Source organism: Lynx canadensis, chromosome F1 (genome assembly GCF_007474595.2).
Source record: "Lynx canadensis isolate LIC74 chromosome F1, mLynCan4.pri.v2, whole genome shotgun sequence".
Lineage (NCBI taxonomy): Eukaryota > Metazoa > Chordata > Mammalia > Carnivora > Felidae > Lynx > Lynx canadensis.
In genome coordinates this window covers 27,437,809-27,457,191 of record NC_044319.2, presented here as the reverse complement: position 1 = coordinate 27,457,191, position 19,383 = coordinate 27,437,809, and the positions used below count along the sequence as shown (strand labels likewise).

General features: G+C 35.3%; 1 protein-coding gene across 2 annotated transcripts in view; it reads right to left on the bottom strand.

The window, feature by feature from the left end:
• The window catches only part of ACBD6 (acyl-CoA binding domain containing 6), a 205,634-nt gene that overhangs the window by 124,781 nt on the left and 61,470 nt on the right, over positions 1-19,383 (bottom strand). For both annotated transcript variants that reach the window (XM_030302222.1, XM_030302221.1), the window contains exon 4: positions 10,748-10,830. In XM_030302222.1, coding sequence (XP_030158082.1) covers positions 10,748-10,830 — 83 coding nt within the window. The remainder of the gene's footprint in view (positions 1-10,747; positions 10,831-19,383) is intronic.

Sequence of the window (19,383 nt, the reverse complement as noted above, 5' to 3'; positions counted from 1 at the left end):
GATCACTACAAAGACACAGCCTTTGGTAAATAAATAAGCCTTTTTTAGTTTACACCTCAGTTTCAGATGAATTTTATTATACTACTCTGTCTCTGAGAGTCTGCTCACCTACGCGTCTTTTTTTTAGATCTTTGAGATTGAAGAATGGACATAAATTCACTAAAAACACACTGTGAAGTTCCTTAGGAGCCAGTCTTTCTAGGATGAAAGCCTGCTCCCTGTCTTACAAAATTTAGTAGTGCTGTTGCTGAATACTACCTTCTTTGTAGGAATTTAAGTTCTTAATTCACTTGACAAGTATATGGCCAGAAGTTCTCAATTTGAAAGGTAAAGACTTGCTATTCTGTCCAAATATAACTTTAGTAAATAATTACGTCATCTTACTGATCTCACTGACTAAATTATCAACATTCTATTATTGTAGGCTAAATACAAAGCCCAGAGTCTAATGCTAATTCTTTTTTATATAACCTTTGTATTTTATATGTAAATGTACAACCTTTATTTCATATATATCTAAACATAACCTTTGATATGACTAAACTATCAATACTTTAGAAACTGAGATAAAATATCTACATAGAAATTAAGATACTCTGTATTCTTAAAAAAAGAATGTTTTAATTTACAAATATAAAAAAATTAATACAAGCATATCTTAACTTTGTTTATAGTTGCTTCTCTCTTGAAAGAAAAAATCTGTTCTTACTCAAAGGTTTTTAGCAAAGCTGGTGAAAGACTTATCTGGGAGAAGAAAATTGGTAAAGTCAGCTCCTATCTCAAGAATTAAATAGTAGTCAGAGCTGTCATATTTAACACATCAAAAATCCCACTTTTAATTAATATCTAATTAAAATTTTGGATGTTAATTTCATCGTAAAACACTGTTTTCGAGTATCAATCTTACAAAGACCATAAATGAGAGTCTATACTATGGTCCTCCAGATAAAATCTTGTAAATAGTACATCCTCTCTGAAATACCTTGGTCATATGCCCTAGAGGAGGCAAACAATGCTGGAGCAATAACTAAGCTCAAGAAACCTAGCATTCAGATCAAGACACTTACAAAAGTGGGGTTTTTGTTGTTTGCAGTGTTGTTCTTAAAATAATTTCTGAAATCCTAGATGGCAAAAAGACACTGAGAAACTCTTTGTTAAAGCTGCCATATTTCATTGATTCTAAAACACAAATAATGGGGTGCCTGGGTGGCTTGGTCATTTGAGCATCCAACTCTTGATTTTAGCTCAGGTCATGATCTTGGGGTTGTGGGATCAAGCCCCACATTGGGTTCCATGCTGGGCATGGAGCCTGCCTGGGATCTTCTCCCTCCCTCCCTCTGTCCCTCTCCCCTGCTTGCAAGATCTCTCAAAAAAAAAACAAAAACAAAAAACACAAATTTTTTCATATTTTAACATTTCTGATGAATCTTATTATCTGTAGACTCTTACAATTAATTAGTGGCATTTTTTCTTAATGGTATTTAAACCAGTGGTGTTTTAGAGTCAATAAAATAGGTAGGTTCAAAATACACAGTGCCAAAAGGACAGGTGAATGATGAAAGAACTTATAGATACTGAATCACAATCCTCCCACTCAGACTGCTACTGTATCTGCAATTACTTTCACACAGTTATAGTACATAACCAGTTAGTTTTCCCCCTTCCTGTTATGTGGTAATGACAATATCTTCTTCACCAAATAATAAATATTTTCGACAGGGTTATATTATAGCATACTTATTGGTAGGTCTAGAAAATTCTTAAAAAGCCTTAAATAAAAAGTTCTATCTGTTATCTTATTTAAGTTGTTAATATGCTGTTAATGTATTTTCCTCACATTTTTTCAAGGAAGCAATGACAAAGGAAAGATCAATGTCCCAGGTACTTCTTGAAGATAACCTCTTATTCTGGAAAAGTTATCTAGCCATGATTTATAGACACTAGTTACTAAAAATGCATTTCTACCTCTTAAAAACCTACTTAACTCTAAAATAGTTGATTAAAATTTCTGATACTTCAAATGTCCATATGCAAAAATTTATTTTAATTCTGATCAAATCCTGGAAAACCAGTGGCCACATCAGAAACATCTATAGAATCCTTGGCTAACAGGCTCTATAGAGCTGAGTTACATTCTCAAACATTACAGTAAGTCTAAAATCAATAACGTCAATGAATCCAAAAGAAACATCATCAGTATAATGATGATATAATTTTACTGGTAAAGCACATCTTAAAAAACAAACAGAAAAGGGCTTTAAAAGTTTAAATTGAAGATATTCACTCTGTTCGTATAATAACAACTATCAAAATTAATTTCACTAATTGCAGAACACAAGGATTCCTCAACCATCTCAGAGGCAGTATACTGTAGCAACAGCAGAGTGCAAACCACGTGACCTTGGTCAAGTAACCTAACTTTTCTGAGTCTAAGTTTCTTCATCTGTAAAATAGGGATATCAATACCTACAGCTTAAAGGATCATTCTGAAGATTAACTGAAATAATATATATAACACATGTAGTATAGTAACTAGCACATAATTAGTGGTCCATAAATGTTAGCTGATATTATTACCTTAAGGTTTTAACACATGTTGTACACTGGGGTCATTTCTCATATACCTTTATATAACACTATCAATCAATTCATCTAACAAATTTTAATTAGACCTCCAAGGAAATAAAAATACGCCAATGTACGTGGAGTAGAGTCAGTATGGGGGTGGGGGGGGGGGGGAAACTGGCATCAGATGAGATGATGAAGGGCCCTGTAAGACATGTTAAAGAATATTAGACTTTATCCTAAGCGCTATAAGAAACCATTAAAAGGGCTTCAAGTAGGAGAGTGACACAATGATATGAGTTATAAATCTGGGGAGGAGGCAGGAAAGGAAAAAGGAATCTAGTTCTCAAACCATTCTGCAGTGTCCTGGCCAAGAGACGATGACTGTTTAGTGACAGTATTGCAAAAGGCAGGATGGTGGCGATAATGAAAACTAGGTGGATCTGAATTATTTTGAACAGGAGGAAACAGAATTTTTGATATAGTAAGGGATAAAGGAGACAGTAGACCAGTGTGACATAAGAGACCTAGAAATGACATATTTTACATAAAATACTGGTAAAATACTTACCTAATACATATATAAAATTTTATATTGGGTAAAATTTATAAATAAAATCATATAATATAACAATGTCCTTTTCACACAGAATTCCAACTTTAATAAACACCATTTATTACTGTATACAATGCAATCAGCAAAGTTCTTATAAATCAAAAGGCAATGTAATGAACCAAAATTGCTTGCTTTCAGTATTGACAGAATAGGTGACAATAATTAAATGATAATTAAGAAGATGACTATTTCACAATGCTAACATCTCTAACATTTTAAAATATCTTTATGTCTCTAAAGCATTTAAATAGCAGAAAACATTTATTTATATTATGTGTAATACATATACTACTTTTTATTATAATGGATACAATAAACCCGTAACTATATGCATCTTTATAGTGCATACACACACACACTAAACTTTGTAAACAAGTCTAAGTGTCTACCATTTCACAAGTACTATATAAGGATATGGATAAGATTAGAGGAGCAGAGAGAAAAGAGACAACAAAGTGAGGAAAAGGAAGAGGGGGAAGAATAAAGAAAAAAGAAAAGGAGAGAGGAGAAGATGATGGTTTTAGTTGAGGAATGACCTCTTGTTCAGAAAGGGCTGTTGATCTACAAACAGGTGGATCTGCCTAGATGCTTGGTTGGCATCAGGACACTGAGCACACAGGAGCTAAATTAAGCACGTAAGAAAAGGGTGAATATGAGAGCCAGGAGACTCTTACAACAGTTACTGTTTATGGCAAGACCTGCTTGTCTCAAGGGACCCATTTTCACATAATCTATAATTATCTCTTCGCTTTAATCGCCTTGTCATTCCTAAGGCTCTCCTGGGCACTGGAAGAGGAAAAGCTCATTAACTAAACCTTTTCTCCTCTCTCCAGCCACCCATGGCTTTTAATTGCTTGGTGTGTTATTATCTAGGAGTGCAACTGGGATCATTTTCATAAGAAAGGAGGGTAGAGAGGAGGAAGGGAGCCATGAGTCCCTGAGGTATGCACCACAGAAAAACCTTTGCTTTCTCAATTATTTATGCCAGCTGAGGTTTTACAGGCTGAATAAATCCATAACTCAAGTTCATTCTGAGCAGTCAGATTCTCAAGGGGGAGTTGCCCACTTGCCTATACACACTTGTGTAGTCCTCAAAGAATAACCAGAATGTAACAAGACATATGTCATCCAATTTATCACCTATCACCAAAGTGTTAACACAATGTTGATCATGGGCAACACAGTGAAACAGGGAAGGTTTTCACTACTACCAGCCAAACAGATGTAAGGAAGCAGGATAATCTTTTTGGTGCTAAGGACAGTGGTGTCAATGGGACAGCAGTATCCCAGAAAGACTTAGCCAACTGAAAGCAAAAAAATCCAAATATTCAAATTTTAAAGTACAAATATGTAACACATTCTCTTAAAGCTTTGGAGTCTTACATAGATTTGTTCAAACAGATTGCTATCTAACAATGTGAAGCTGAATACATAACTGAATGGAGTTTTATACCATCTGATTTTATAAATCACTTAAAAATAAAACAATGTATGTTGTAGCTTTTTCTCCAATCACACCTCTTTCAGGAAAATTTTAGAGTACAATTTATGTGTAAGTGATAGGCCTCTATACGACTATCATTCCAGTTCATATTTTCATCACAAATACAAAATTAAAGTATAATCACTTTTATTGTGAATTATATTTATATTATTCCACTTTATATTCAGAACTAAAGAGCAGCCAATAAAAAGATAATTCTTAAATATTTTCAAAATCCATTACTGTTTAAAATTTTTAACTTTCTAAGTCAATGATGAAAGCATCTCTTTAAAATTCTACAGGCTTTTGTGTCTGACCACAGCAGTGACCTCTGGTATTTTCTGCCAAAACAGTTCATTTGTCTCACAGAACAACTAATCAATTCCAGAGCCCATCAATCATTTTGGTTGTATACTGGTCTGGTCTTGCTTAGAGAAGGTCCAGATGGCTGCCTGTCTAAGTGGGATTAATAAAATTCTGATAGATTACATAGCATCAAAGTACAAAATATAACAAGGAGGACCAAATCTTATTGCAGGGTAGAATGGACACTGTACATGCTTCATTTATTGTATTTTTAATTCCTGCCCTAATTTCTCAGTTTATGTGCCATCTTCTAGATAAAACCTTCTAAGTATACAAGTCACCAAAAGTGATTTCTTATTAAGTGAGTCAGTATATGTAGTGCAGAAGCATTTGACTCTTTGCAAAGCCCTATGCTTATTAATCAGAGCTTTTTATGCCCATCTGCAGTATAAATGAAACACAACTGATCTCAAGTCTAGAGCAACTGTCTTTGAGTTAAAAGATTTGTTACTCTCCTGTTTCTATAGTTCTAATACAGATTCTTTTTTTTTTTTTCAACGTTTATTTATTTTTGTGACAGAGAGAGACAGAGCATGAACGGGGGAGGGGCAGAGAGAGAGGGAGACATAGAATCGGAAACAGGCTCCAGGCTCTGAGCCATCAGCCCAGAGCCTGACGTGGGGCTCGAACTCCCGGACCGCGAGATCGTGACCTGGCTGAAGTCGGACGCTTAACCGACTGCGCCACCCAGGCGCCCCTCTAATACAGATTCTAATAGCACTGGCTCTTTCTTCCTTGTTTTCCATTTTCTCTTGCAAAAGCAAACAACCTGTACCTAATTCTATAACCAGGCTGACATGTGATTTTTAGTTCATAACCTGAGCCCTGTGCTGTCGGTTCCTGTTGTGGGGTTGTGCTGAGTATAACAATGTTAATAAAAGTTAAAAGTTACATAGTAACTCATTTTGTGCCAGGTACTATTCTAGGATGCCTATGTATACATATTCAAATAATTCACATAAGTGTCATATGAGAAAGGTAATACAGTTACCCCTATTTTGTAGATAAAGTAACTTGTCCAAGGTCACAGAACTACTGAGGGAATCAACATTTGAATGCTGGCAGTCTGGCCTCATAATTTTTGGTATTTAATTAGCCTCACACTGTATCTTCTCCATTATACTACAGAACAATTAACCAGCTTCATAGTGAAAAATTGGTGTCGGGGCTCTAGAATATTAACACAGAGATCTGTATCTATGACATGATATTGTCACTTTCTGTGACAGAGTGGAAATAAGGGTCAGAACCACAACAGGCAAGGAGCAAGCTCAGAATTGGCCCCAGTGGCCCTTGGCTCAAGAACATTTACAATAAAATGAAAATGGGCCTTTAACTTATCACCTACAATACACATTAGTCAGGAAAACTGCCACAAAAATGGAGCCCAAGCCTTATTACGTGAGTTTATTAGATACTGATTTTCCTGATCTTTAAAAATGGGGGAAAAAATTAGAGGTTTATATACTAAAGTATCTAAAACAGACCTTCAAAATACTTTTTTAGTGGCTTTTAAAAAAATGGTTCTACAAAAGAAAACTTTTCCTTTCACCTAAGTTTGCCATTTGACATTTCTAAAACTCTAAAACCTGTCACTTTCACTTCAGTTGAGTGTGATTCTGCCAAGAAACTGCAATTAGCAATTAGTTAAAGCACAACTTCCTCTTGGAAAAATAAAATACCAGATATGTCACCTAAGCACAAGCAAAATTTGATTACACAAACTCCAACAAACAGCCTGGTTTTCATTGCTGCAACTGCATTTTATACTTCAGAAACAACAGGGACCACCTCTACTCCGTTACTGAAATAATCAACATTTCAGTTTAGAATGATTTTTATCATGATCTTGTTTGTTATAGTAGAATTCTGTTCAATTGTAAAATGACTTGATTACAAGAAAATGACTAAGTGTTGTGATTCCACTGTTAGTAGTGACAAAATTAACATCTGAAACAGTTAAAAGGCTTTCAGTGGTTCACATTCATGTTTCCTACTGTTTCATATCTTAATCATACGTTCCAAAATACACACCAAGAGAATGAAAATTTAGATGACTTAAAAAAATAAGGCCAAGACTAATCAGTTTTGTCCCTAGCAGAGGTTCATATTTCACCGGATTAAGGAGTAATATTTATTAAACATACTATAGATGCCAAAAATACTAAGAACATACTATTCAAAAGTGAAGATGGGAAGCACAAATATCCACAATGTTTGTCTGACAGATTCATAATAAATGTGTGAGGAGATGAATTCAAATCTGTACTTTATGAAAATAAGCTGTGTTATTTTGTTATTGTTTCTCATGGTCAAAATCCTAAATATTGATTTAAATCTAAGAGTGACTTCTTAGGAACTGGGTGGAGGATAAGCAGGTAGGTTAACTCTTCCAGGATAGTTTAATTCTGTCTTAGAAATACACCAATTATCCAGATATTTACTTTCACTTCCAGTGGAGTAATGTTTAACTGTAATCAGCCATGTCACTGGACATTCCAAAAGAAACTGTACTCAGAATGTTTTTTGGAAAAGTACTAGGCTTTGGGAGCCCTTAAGGAAATTGGCACACAAAATAAAGATCACTATTGTTTATAGACAACTGATATTGTTAGAAAGTTAAGTATAATGATTTTTTTAAAAAAAGTCAAGACATAATCTTAATTTAATCTAACTAGGAAAGGAAATAGCTTACACATTTTTAAAAACTGCCTAGGAAAATAAGTGAGTATGGGTATTATCACAAGAAAACCAAACCAGCACTCTTTGCTTTATGATATGAACACTAGGTTAACTCTATGTGAGCAACAATCACTGAATTATCAGCTCCCTGAAGGAAGAGCCATGGATACCTCCTGAGTTCTGGGTACTTTTACTAGATAACCTACTAAGTTTTGGGAACTTCCTCAGACACTCAAAACACAGAAATGGATAAAATATGATCCTTGGCCTCCAAAAACTAAAAATTCAGCAGAAAGGATACAAGGTTTTATTATTATTATTTTTTTAATGTTTATTTATTGTTGAGAGAGAGATACAGAGCGTGAGCAGGGGAGGGGCAGAGAGAGAGAGAGGGAGACACAGAATCTGAAGCAGGCTCCAGGCTCTGAGCCACCAGCACAGAGCCTGATGCGGGCCTGAATTCATGAGCCACAAGATCATGACCTGAGCCGAAGTCTGACACTTCATCAACTGAGCCATCCAGGCACTCCAGGATGTAGGCTTTTTAAAACTTCTATTTAATGTGTTATAACGTGATAAATGCTATAACAAGTGTGAATAAAGGACTTACAGGAAAACAGAAGGAATGACTAACCTGTCCTCTTAATATATAGAAAAATGACTCTAAAGGTTTTACTGATTTGATTTAAACACTTAATAAATTTTGATTGGTAGGATTAAAGTTCTAAGATGCCAATTTTAGAAGACTCTAAAGACAGAATATACAAATTAAGTAAACCACTATATAAGGGCTGAGGGGAAGGGGGGGTTTAACTCTGAAAAAGTTTTTAAACTATGCTTCCTCAAAACTGTATGAGCTCCTCAGAGTTCTCAGGGTCCCAAAAAGGGATCAGAGTGGCAAATGTATTCCAAATCAGCCTTAAAAAGTATCTTTTTCCCCTCCAATTCTCATCAGCCTTCCCCTATCCCACCCCAAATAAACATTTAATCTATAACAATGATATGATTACTCTGCAAACAGATTCAAGATAGGACCTTTAGTACCAAATGACTGGTCAGGAATGGGAAACTATGAGCTTTTAAAGTTTTTGATTCATAGTGGAAGCAATAACTTTCCTCCTAGAATGCTTCCCCGGAGTCCTATCATTACATCTTCATGTGGGAGATAATGTCAGCAAACTCTTCTGTAAGAGTGCAGCATACATATTTGGTACAATTTACTCTTTATTCAATAAAGATAGATATTTCCCTTCAATAAATTTAGGTGAACCCAATTTTCCACTTAAAAATTACTGCTCATTCGGGGCACCTGGGTGGCTCAGTCAGTTAAGCGTCCGACTTCGGCTCGGGTCATGATCTCGCGGTTTGTGAGTTTGAGCCCCGCTTCAGGATCTGTGCTGACAGCTCAGAGCCTGGAGCCTGCTTCGGATTCTGTGTGTGTCTCTCTCTCTGCCCCTCCCCTGCTCACGCTCTGTCTCTCTCTGTCTCAAAAATAAATAAAACATTTTTTAAAAATTTAAAAAAATTACTGCTCATTCATTTCATGTGAATAAGTAAGAAAAATAAAGTTCAGGTAACTCAAAAAGTGTAACAGCATTAGAGATTCTTATTTAAATTTGTTTGTAAGGTAAAAATCTTAGTAGAATGTGCCACATGACTTTAAAGCAGGACAAAATCCCTTTCCTGATTTTCACATGGTACTGAAAGAAAAAGATTAATCAAGACATTTTATACATAAAATTTAAGATCCTAGTTAAATAATATGAGATGATCACGAAGAATTTCTTTAACTGTAGTTAAACAACCCTACATAACATAAAATTTACCTTCTTAACCATTTCTAAGTATACAGTTCAGTAGTGTTAAGTATTATTCACACTGTTGTGCAACCGGTCCCCAGAACTTTTTCATCTTGGAAAACTGAAGCTCCTTACCCATTAAATAACAACTCCCCATTTCCTACTGCCTCCAGCTCCTGACAACCACCATTCTACTTTTTGTTTCTACAAATCTGACTACTCTTGATACTTCCATATAGAGGAACCATATTGTATTTATTTTTTTGTGAATGGCTTATTTCACTTAGCATAATGTCCTCAAGCTTCATCCATGTTCTATAGTATGTGTCAGAATTTCCTGCCTTTTTGAGGCTGAATAATATTCTATTATATGTATAGACCACATTTTGTTTATCCATTCAACTGCCCATGAGCATCCGGGTAGCTCCCACCTCTTGGCTGCTATGAATAGTGCTGCTGTCAACGTGGGTGTGTAAACATGGGTCTTCTGAGATCCTGTTTTCAATTCTTTTAGATATAAAATCAAAAGTAGAATTGTTGGATCATATAGTAATTCTCTGTTTAACTTTCTGAGGACTCTCCACAATATTCTCCTTGGTGTACCGTTTTATACTCAAGAAGATTTCTAATCTTTAAAAGAAATGGTAATTTAACAATGACAACAAAAATTAAAAACCTTTGTTTTCTAAAAAAGGACATAAATATTTTTAGAAATTGTACAAGCTTTATGAGACTGAATCACTACCCTCCCTTTACATACTTGAGTTCAGATTACAGCCAAAACTAAGAAAAAAGAAAAGAAAGATAATGGCATTTTTATCAGTATTGTAAATAAACATGAACACAAATACACACGCACACATACACACACACGAAGAAATGATGATATTTTGAGGAAAACAACATCAAACAACAAAAATCCACAGCTTTAGACTGTGTGAGACACAAACTTGCCCCTACAACTACTTACATGGTGGAAAAGGTTACTATCTGGCAATGATTCAGACACTTATTGATCTCAAAGATAAAACACCTAAAAAAATTCTTTCCTGCTATTTATTATCCTCCTAGAGATACCACCAAAATCGGTTTCATTTCACATTAAGAAAAGTTCTTCACAATAGAAGCTTTCAGGATTAAAAAAAATACACACAAACAATATACTATGCACACACATAAATACACCTATATATGTATGTATGTATCCCTATTACCCAATACCAGAAGAAAAATTACCTGATGATTTCTTCATGATACAGAGAACTAACAACGGGGCCACCAAAACCGGTATTTGCTTCTTTTCCTTTCTTCTCAGGTAACTGTATGGGGACAGGGGGTAGGGAGGAAGGAAGGTGGAAAAAGATACATGGATTAAGGCAGTGTGTATTTAAAATAGTTCCAAAATAATACTTTGCTAAGGAATACTAAGATTTGAGGTCCACAATTTCTCTGAGGCCCCAGTAACAATTTCAAGATGGTATCCAAAAGGCAAAACGATTCTCAAGTCATCAGAGTAATGGAATGAGTACCCACTAGCAAACCAAGGTCATTCCACTACTGAGCTCTGGAGCCACCTGAAGCCCACCATTCCCTTAGCTGATTAGAAGATGCTATGTTCACTGTGGAGAATATTGATGCTCAATGTAGAAAAATGAAATGAAATATGACCTATAAATACCAGATATGAACGTGATCAAGAAAATCATACCTAGATTATTAACAAAATTACAATTTCCAAATAAGAAAAAAACTAAACCATACTAAAACTTCAAACTCAAACACAAAGAAAAAATATTTCTTTGGTGGCAAAAAGAAAGGAGAGAAGGTGGAGGAGAAAGGAAAGGAAATTATGACCTAAGATAAATGAAAAAAAGAAGGCAAATTGTTATGGAACACTTTCCAAAATTAAGTAGTCAATAGGCCCTGACCCTCAATATTTTAAAAAAGCACAAAATTAAGATTAATTTAGAAATAACATTCTTCTAAAACATATAATATGGAAGCAGTAAACTCAGATGTTATTGTCTAAAAGGTTCAAATTGCAATCTCTGCAAAAGCCCACATCTCCTGCAATAATGACAGTTTTTAGGGCCAGGACACCCTGCCAAAATCAAAATTCTAAACATAAATGTCTTAGAATCGAAACTAATACTTTTAGGGGAGCCAGGGTGGCTCAGTCAGTTAAGCGTCCAACTCTTGATTTTGGCTCAAGTCAGGGTCCCAGGGTCATGGGGTTGAGAACTGCATCAGGCTCTGCACTGAGCGTGGAGCCTGCTTGGGATTCTCTCTCTTGCTCTCTAAAATAAAAAAAAAAAAAAAAAAACAGGGGTGCCTGGGTGGTTCAGTTAGTTAAGCATCCAACTGTGGATTTCAGCTCAGGTCATGATCTCACAGTTTGTGGGTTCAAGCCCCATGTTGGATTCTGCGCTGACAATGCAGAGTCTGCTTGGGATTCTCTCTCTCTCTCTGCTCCTCCCCTGATCATGTGCTCACTCTCTGTCTCTCAAGAATAAACTTTAAAATAATAAAAAAAAGAAACTAATACTGTTATTGTTTAATTTAATTAACTAGTTTCACTTCAGAAAAATATAGGTAATCCCCATATACCTGGTTCCCCACCCCTCCCCCTGTTCTTTAAAGAGGTTTTGTTTTATTGTTGTCACTTTCTGTGGTTACTTTTGGTTTGTGAACCACTGGGTAAAGGAAAAAGGTCTTGGAGACAGCATATTCTATTAGTTCCTGAGATCACTGGGAAAACCAGTTTTGAGAAAGGGTGGAAATTTTTGAGATGAATCGATGCAGTTACCAATTTATGACAGAAACAAAGCTACAATATCATAAATAATTCCTGTCACAATTTAATGACAAGGTATACTAGTTGATGCTGGCAAGTAGAAGCACCAAGTAATGCCAGATCCCTCTCTTCTCTGAAGACCATTCTTAGAGAATAAATGCTGCCAAAGAATTTCCAGAATAGAGAATGTTTTCTTTATACTAAAAAAGCACATACCATAGGGAGAACCTATTTTATTCAACGCAATTATGTTCTAAATACATACTCCATTAGTACAATAAAGTTGAACACAGATGGTGTCCAAGAGATGCTTGCTAAATGAGTGACAAGACTGAAAACAAGGAAAGGGTGCGTCACGCAGCTTCCTGACAAAGAACAGACTCCAAGAACATACAGAGGGGAAAATCTACGTGTACCACATTAACAAAATGAAGGATAAAAATCATATGATCATCTCAATAGATGGCTAAATTCCAAAAGACTGATAACACCAAATGCTGGTAAAAATGTAAAGCCACCAGGAACTCTCATTCATTGCTGGAGGAAATGCAAATGGAACAGCCACTTTGGAAGAGGGTTTTGGCAGTTCTTCTAAAACTGAATATAATCTTACTATATGATCCAGTAATTCTGCTTCTAGGTACTGACCCCCCCTCGCCCCTGCAAATTGAAAATTTATATCCACAAAACATCAATGTTTAAAGCAGTTTTTTTTAATAACTGGCAAAACCTAGAAACAACTAAGATGTCCTTCAACAGATGAACAGAGAACCTAACTGTGGTATATCTATACAATACAATATTATTCTGTGATAGAAAGAAATGAGCTGCTCTAGATTAACCAAGAAAAAAGAGTAAACAACTAAATCAGAAACTAAAAGGAGACTTTACCACTATACCACAGAAATGAAAGAGAATTTTAAGAGACTACTATAAACAATGATATGCCAACATGTTGGAGTAATGTAGAAGAAATACATAAATTCTAGATATATAGAACCTACCATGATACAATTATGTATAAAAAATCTGAAGAAACCTATAACCATTAAGGAGATTGGTTCAGAAATTTAAAATCTCCCAAAAAAGAAAAAGCCCAGGACCAGAACATTTCACTAAAGAATTTTACCAAACATTTAAAGAATTAAAACCTAATCCTTCTCAACTCTTCCAAAAACCTGAAGAGAGGCAACATACCTAACCTCATTTCATGAGGTCAGCGTTACCCTAATGCCAAAGCCAGACAAAGAAACTAGAAGAAAACTACAGAACATATCTGAGGAATACTGATGAAAAACCCTCAACTAAATACTAGCAAACTGAATACATTAAAAGGATTACATATCATGACCAAGTGGGACTTTTCCTGTGAACGTAAGGACAGTATGGTTAACACATGAAAAACATCACAAAATGAAGGAAAGCTACATGACCATCTCAATTGGTACAGAAAAAAGTATTGACAAAATTCAACACCCTTTCATAAAAAAAAAAAAAAAAACACTCAATAAACCCAAAATAGAAGGAAATTATTTCAACATACTAAAGGCCAAATATGAAAAGCAACAGCTAACTGCACACTCAATAGTGAGAAACTTAAAGTTTTTCCTCAAAGATCAGGAACAAAGGAAGGATGCCCACTCTTAACACTTCTTTTCAACACGTATTGGAAATCCTAACCAGAGCAATTAGGCAAGGAAAATAAAGAGGTCATTCAAATTGGAAAAGAAGAAATAAATATTTCCATTCACAGATGACATGATCTTATATGCAGAAAATCCTAAAGATCCCTCCCACATACACACATATAGACCACAGAAACTGAAAGAATAAACAAATCTAGCAAATTGCAGGATAATACTAACACACTGAAATTATGTAATGTCTGAGAGAGTGAGAAAATAAGTTTTCTAATATTAAAAATGATCAGTGCTATGGAAAAAAAATTAATGTGGGGGAAGAGAACTAATTTTAAATAAGGTCAGGAGGGCCTCACTGAGAAGGTCATATGAGTAAAGACATAAAAGAGGGTAGAGGTGAGCCTTGCAAATATCTAGGGAATATTGTTCCAGGTACCGGAAACAGCCAGTGCACAGGCCTTAGTGTGAGGGTATGCTTAGAATGTTACAGAATTTATGTATTCGTGTTCTTTGCTGAAGGCTGATTAGTATATTTTAGGGGGCAAGACAGAAGCAAGAACACAAGGTTATTCACAAGACATCATAGTTCTGTTGGTGTCATTCACTGAACCTCTTAATGTGAATAGGCAATTTAGAAAAACACCTGTGATCTGCTTGGCAATTATTTGCTGTGAAAACACATACTAATAATTAAGAATTATATGGTATTTTGGAAAGGGATGAGCACAGTTTTTTTTTTTTATTTAATAGCCTTTATTTTTTAGAGTTTCAGGTTTACAGAAAATCGAGTGGAAAGTACAGAAAGTTCCCATATTCTTCCCTCTCCCAAATTTTCCACTGTTATTAACATCTTACATTAATGTAGTACATGTAATTAATTACAGTCCATAGTTTATGGGGTGCCTGGGTGGCCAGTCGGATAAGCATCTAGACAGTAGAGTCCAGAGATGTTGCTAGACATCTTACAATGTACAGGGCAGCCCTCTACAACAAAAACTTATTCAGCCCTAAATGTCAATGGTGCAAAGGCTGAAAACTCCGGTTTATAAGTTTTCATCAAATGTTTAACATTTCAGCTATCATTAATATTTTGGGTTTTTTTTTTCTCCTATCTTTTCCTCTCTCTTGCTTTTCACTTCCTTCTGGGACTATATACATGCTACACTGCTTGATATTTTCCATAGTTCACTGGGGCTCTGTTCATTTTTTAGTCAGTCCTTTCTATGTTGTGTGCTTCATTTTATTAGGTTCACTTGCTACATCTTCAAGTACTGATCTTTTCTTATGCAATGTATAATTTGCTGTTAATCTTATGCAGTATATTTTCATTTTAGAAATTATTTTTGTCATCTCTAGAAATTCCATTTGGGTCTCTTTGTATCTCCTATTTCTCTTACCCATTATGTTTGTATGTCTTCCTCAACTTTCTTGGTTTATAAAATATATTTTATAATTTTCTCATCTCTATCTTTCTGCATCTGCTTTATTGACAGGTTTTCCTCCAGGTTAGGAGTCATATTTTTCCTGCCATCTTTGCATGTCTGAAAGACTTTTACTTTTTTTTGTAAAACAGACATTGTGAATTTTTAATCATTTGCTTGATGTTGTTTGTGTTCTTTTAATTATGTTAGACTTTGTTTTGGTATGAATTCGTTATGTGGAATCAATTTGATCCTTTCAAGGCTCACTTTTAAAGTTCTGTTAAGGCAGAGGCAGAGCAGCCTTTAATCCAAGCTTAATTTAGCTTCAACTACTAAACAGAAATCCTTCTGATGCCTCTAAAACATTATGTCCCATATACTAAATTTTCTGTTCCACTCTGACTAGTATGAAATGAAATGTGTCAGCTCCAGGAATTATTTGGCTTACTGCTTTCTTGTATTTCTTTCCTCAGCTTGTTAGTTTCCTCTCTCACACACAGATTAGTATTCAGCCAAAGGACCCCTCTGTACATCTTTAAAACTCTCTTTTCTATGCAAGAACATCCTCTCCAGTTTCAGCCCTGCATTTTCCAGCTCAAAGTAGTAAGAGAGTCAAGATTCTTTTGGACCCTCCTCCCTGGACTACAGCTTGGAAATTGTTTCCTGGCCATAAGCTGAGGCAACTGTAGGGCTCATTTTGTTTGTTTCTCTTTCTTTCCTAGTTTTATACTAGTTTAGTACAATGTCTGAAAATCACTATCTTTCATCTATTGTGCCTGGTTTTCTTCCAGTTTAAGACAAAAGGGTAAATCTTGTCACCATTACTCCACAATGCCCAGAAGTCCCACACACATTAATTTAAAATCTAACATAATATTCCATGCATAATTTACTTATCCATTATCTGACAATTTTTAGGTTATTTTCACTTTTTCACACATAAGCGAAGATATGATAAATGTCTTTGTATATAAAGCATAGTTTAGTTTTAATTAAAAATCTTTAGGAAAAAAAGACTCATCTGATTATAGTATATACTTCTTCTTCCTGGGATTAATTTCTTCTTTCTGAAGCGTTGTGCATGTTAGAATGCTGGTGTCAACTTTTTGGTGGAGGAGGGAAAAGGCTGTATTTTAAGCAGAATAATATTTTAAAAAAGTCTGCCATTATCAGATTGAATTCAGAATAAAGCTGCCAAAGATGCATTAGTTTTACTCTCCATCTATTTCATCTACAAGAAGGGGTAAACTTTGGCTACCTTATCCTTCTATTTCCCTCCAATGAGATGTTTCTCATAGAGGCTTAAGAAGTTATTCCATTTCTCTCTACTCAAAATCCATTAAGTTATTTTATGTTACATCAGCAGTTAAAGAAAGAGACTCCAACTGGCAGCCAATAGGATAAAATTTGCCAATTCTTATATTGCCTCAGACTATATTATTTGAGACACTGAAATGCTCCTTCACTCAAAGGGGAAAGGATAAGTTGTTGGCTGAATCTTTATCACTTGATTCAGATTCCACCTTAGTTGCAGAGTCCAGATTTAAAACCTTGTGAAGCATTCTTTTCCAACTGAAAAATAACTATTCCAAAGATTATCAGGCTAATATATGCAAGGAGGGGGGTTTCTTGCTTCCATGTGCTACCGTGTTTGGCTTTTCTTTTATTGGTTTGTTTGCCTTACTGTTTGTAGGTCTAGCTGTAGAAATTTGGATAAATTAACCTCTCTGTCCAAGTTTCCTCATTTGCAAAATAGGAATATTAGTACCCATCTCATATGGGTGTTTTAAGGTATAAATACGTATGTAAAACAGAACAGTGGCCCAGCACAAAGAGGACACTATATAAGCGTTAGCTAATAATAATGATCACTAGCCAAAATACAGCCATCTCTTCAAAGCAAAAGTGTCTCAGTAATACAGATACAAGACGTTCTGATGTGGGGACTTATATTATTGAACCATGAGTCTTCCTCTAATACCCTTAAACTTCTGAATCTCCTGATAAAACCACCAATCCCAAAATCAAATAAACAAATAAAAAACTTAACATAGTAACTCTATCATTAAGAAAAAGGAATAGAACTTAAGGAGTGTCTTCCATGTGCTTTGCACTTTATATATATTATCCAATTCCAACTTCAAAACAATTCTAGAAAGTTGGCATTTTATTGTATTCACTTAATCTAAGACATCAATTATAAAGAGTACCATTATTTTCTAGAATGCTAAGAAAAAAGCCCACAAATATACCAATTTTACGACACAGAATTTTTAAATGTCAAGAACTTAATAACTGTCTGCTTTATATTTGATGAAATGTACCTACACTTTACAGATTAGAAGCTGAAAATAGGAGAAATGAAGTACTCAGTGCCACATAGTAAGTGGCAAAATCAAGATTCAAACAAGATCTTCTGATATCCAAAGCTTCTGCTCTTTCATTTAACTATGTCACCTCTCCAGGCTACTTTAGAAGCCATTATTATATACTGATAATATTCTGAATTAAATTCTGTTCACTTTCTTAACTTTGGTTTTAAAAATTAAACACATAATTTGAAAGGAAACTTTAAAATTAAACATATATCAACTTTTTGGAGCTGATTTATTATAAATTATGAACTTAATCAATTACATGACCAATACTATAGTTCTAAGTCCTTAAAAAGAATATTTTTCTAATAATCCCTTACCAATATTCATTGTAGTTTTTTTTCCCCTGAAACATGAGTATTTATTTATTTCCAAATGTAAAAGTAAGAATAGTGGGGTGGCTGGGTGGCTCAGTCAGTTGAACTCTAACTCTTGGTTTTGCTTCACGTCATGATCGCCAGTGTCCTCCACACTGGGCCCTGCACTAGCAGCACAGAGCCTGCTTGAGATTCTCTCTCTCAACCTCTCTGCCCCTCCCCGACTCCTGCTGTCTCTCAACGTAATAAAACTTCATAAAAAGTTATAATATTAACCTCATCTCAGCTATTGTCTGTCATGAGTGTTAAAAAAAATTACCATGAGAATATTGTTGGCTGCTATAATTTATAACAGTAATACTTCTAAAATTTCACAAGAAAGATAAATTGCATAAATCTATGTTTTTTTAAAAAAATTTTTAAATGTTTTTATTATTTATTTTTGAGGAGAGAGAGGCAGAGCATGAACAGGGAGGGGCAGAGAGAGAGACACACACAGAATCTGAAGCAGCTCCAGGCTCTGGCTGTCAGCACAGAGCCCGACGTGGGCTCGACTCATGAACCTGCAAGATCATGACCTGAGCAGAAGTCAGACGCTTAACCGACCTAAGCCACCCAGGTGCCCCAAATCTATGTGTTTTTAACCTTAGTTTCTCTTAAAATTACAAACAGTATATTTTAAAAAATTCAACTCCTAAAACCTTAACGACAATGGATATTTTTTTTTTTTTTAATTTTTTTTTTTCAACGTTTATTTATTTTTGGGACAGAGAGAGACAGAGCATGAACGGGGGAGGGCAAGAGAGAGAGGGAGACACAGAATCGGAAACAGGCTCCAGGCTCTGAGCATCAGCACCAGAGCCCGACGCGGGGCTCGAACTCACGGACCGCGAGATCGTGACCTGGCTGAAGTCGGACGCTTAACCGACTGCGCCACCCAGGCGCCCCGACAATGGATATTTAATAATATCAATGTCGATTATCTAGAAATGCTTAAATTACAATTGGAAAATAATTTTTAGATCAAAGAAAAAAAAGGAGAATATGTGCAAGTATTTTATCCAAACCTCCAAATTTCAGTAGTGTCCACTATTTTTTGTGTATATACTATAACACTAACTCAAAAATGTAGATTTTTGAAAATATAAAAAAAAACTGATGAGGTGCCTGGATGGCTCAGTCAGTTAAATGTCTGATTTCAATTCAGGTCATGATCTCACGGTTCGTGAGTTTGAGTCCCACCCACATCCAGCTCCACACTGATAATGTGGAGCCTGCCTGGGATTCTTTCCCTCTCTCTCCCTCTCCCTCTCTCGCTGCCCCTC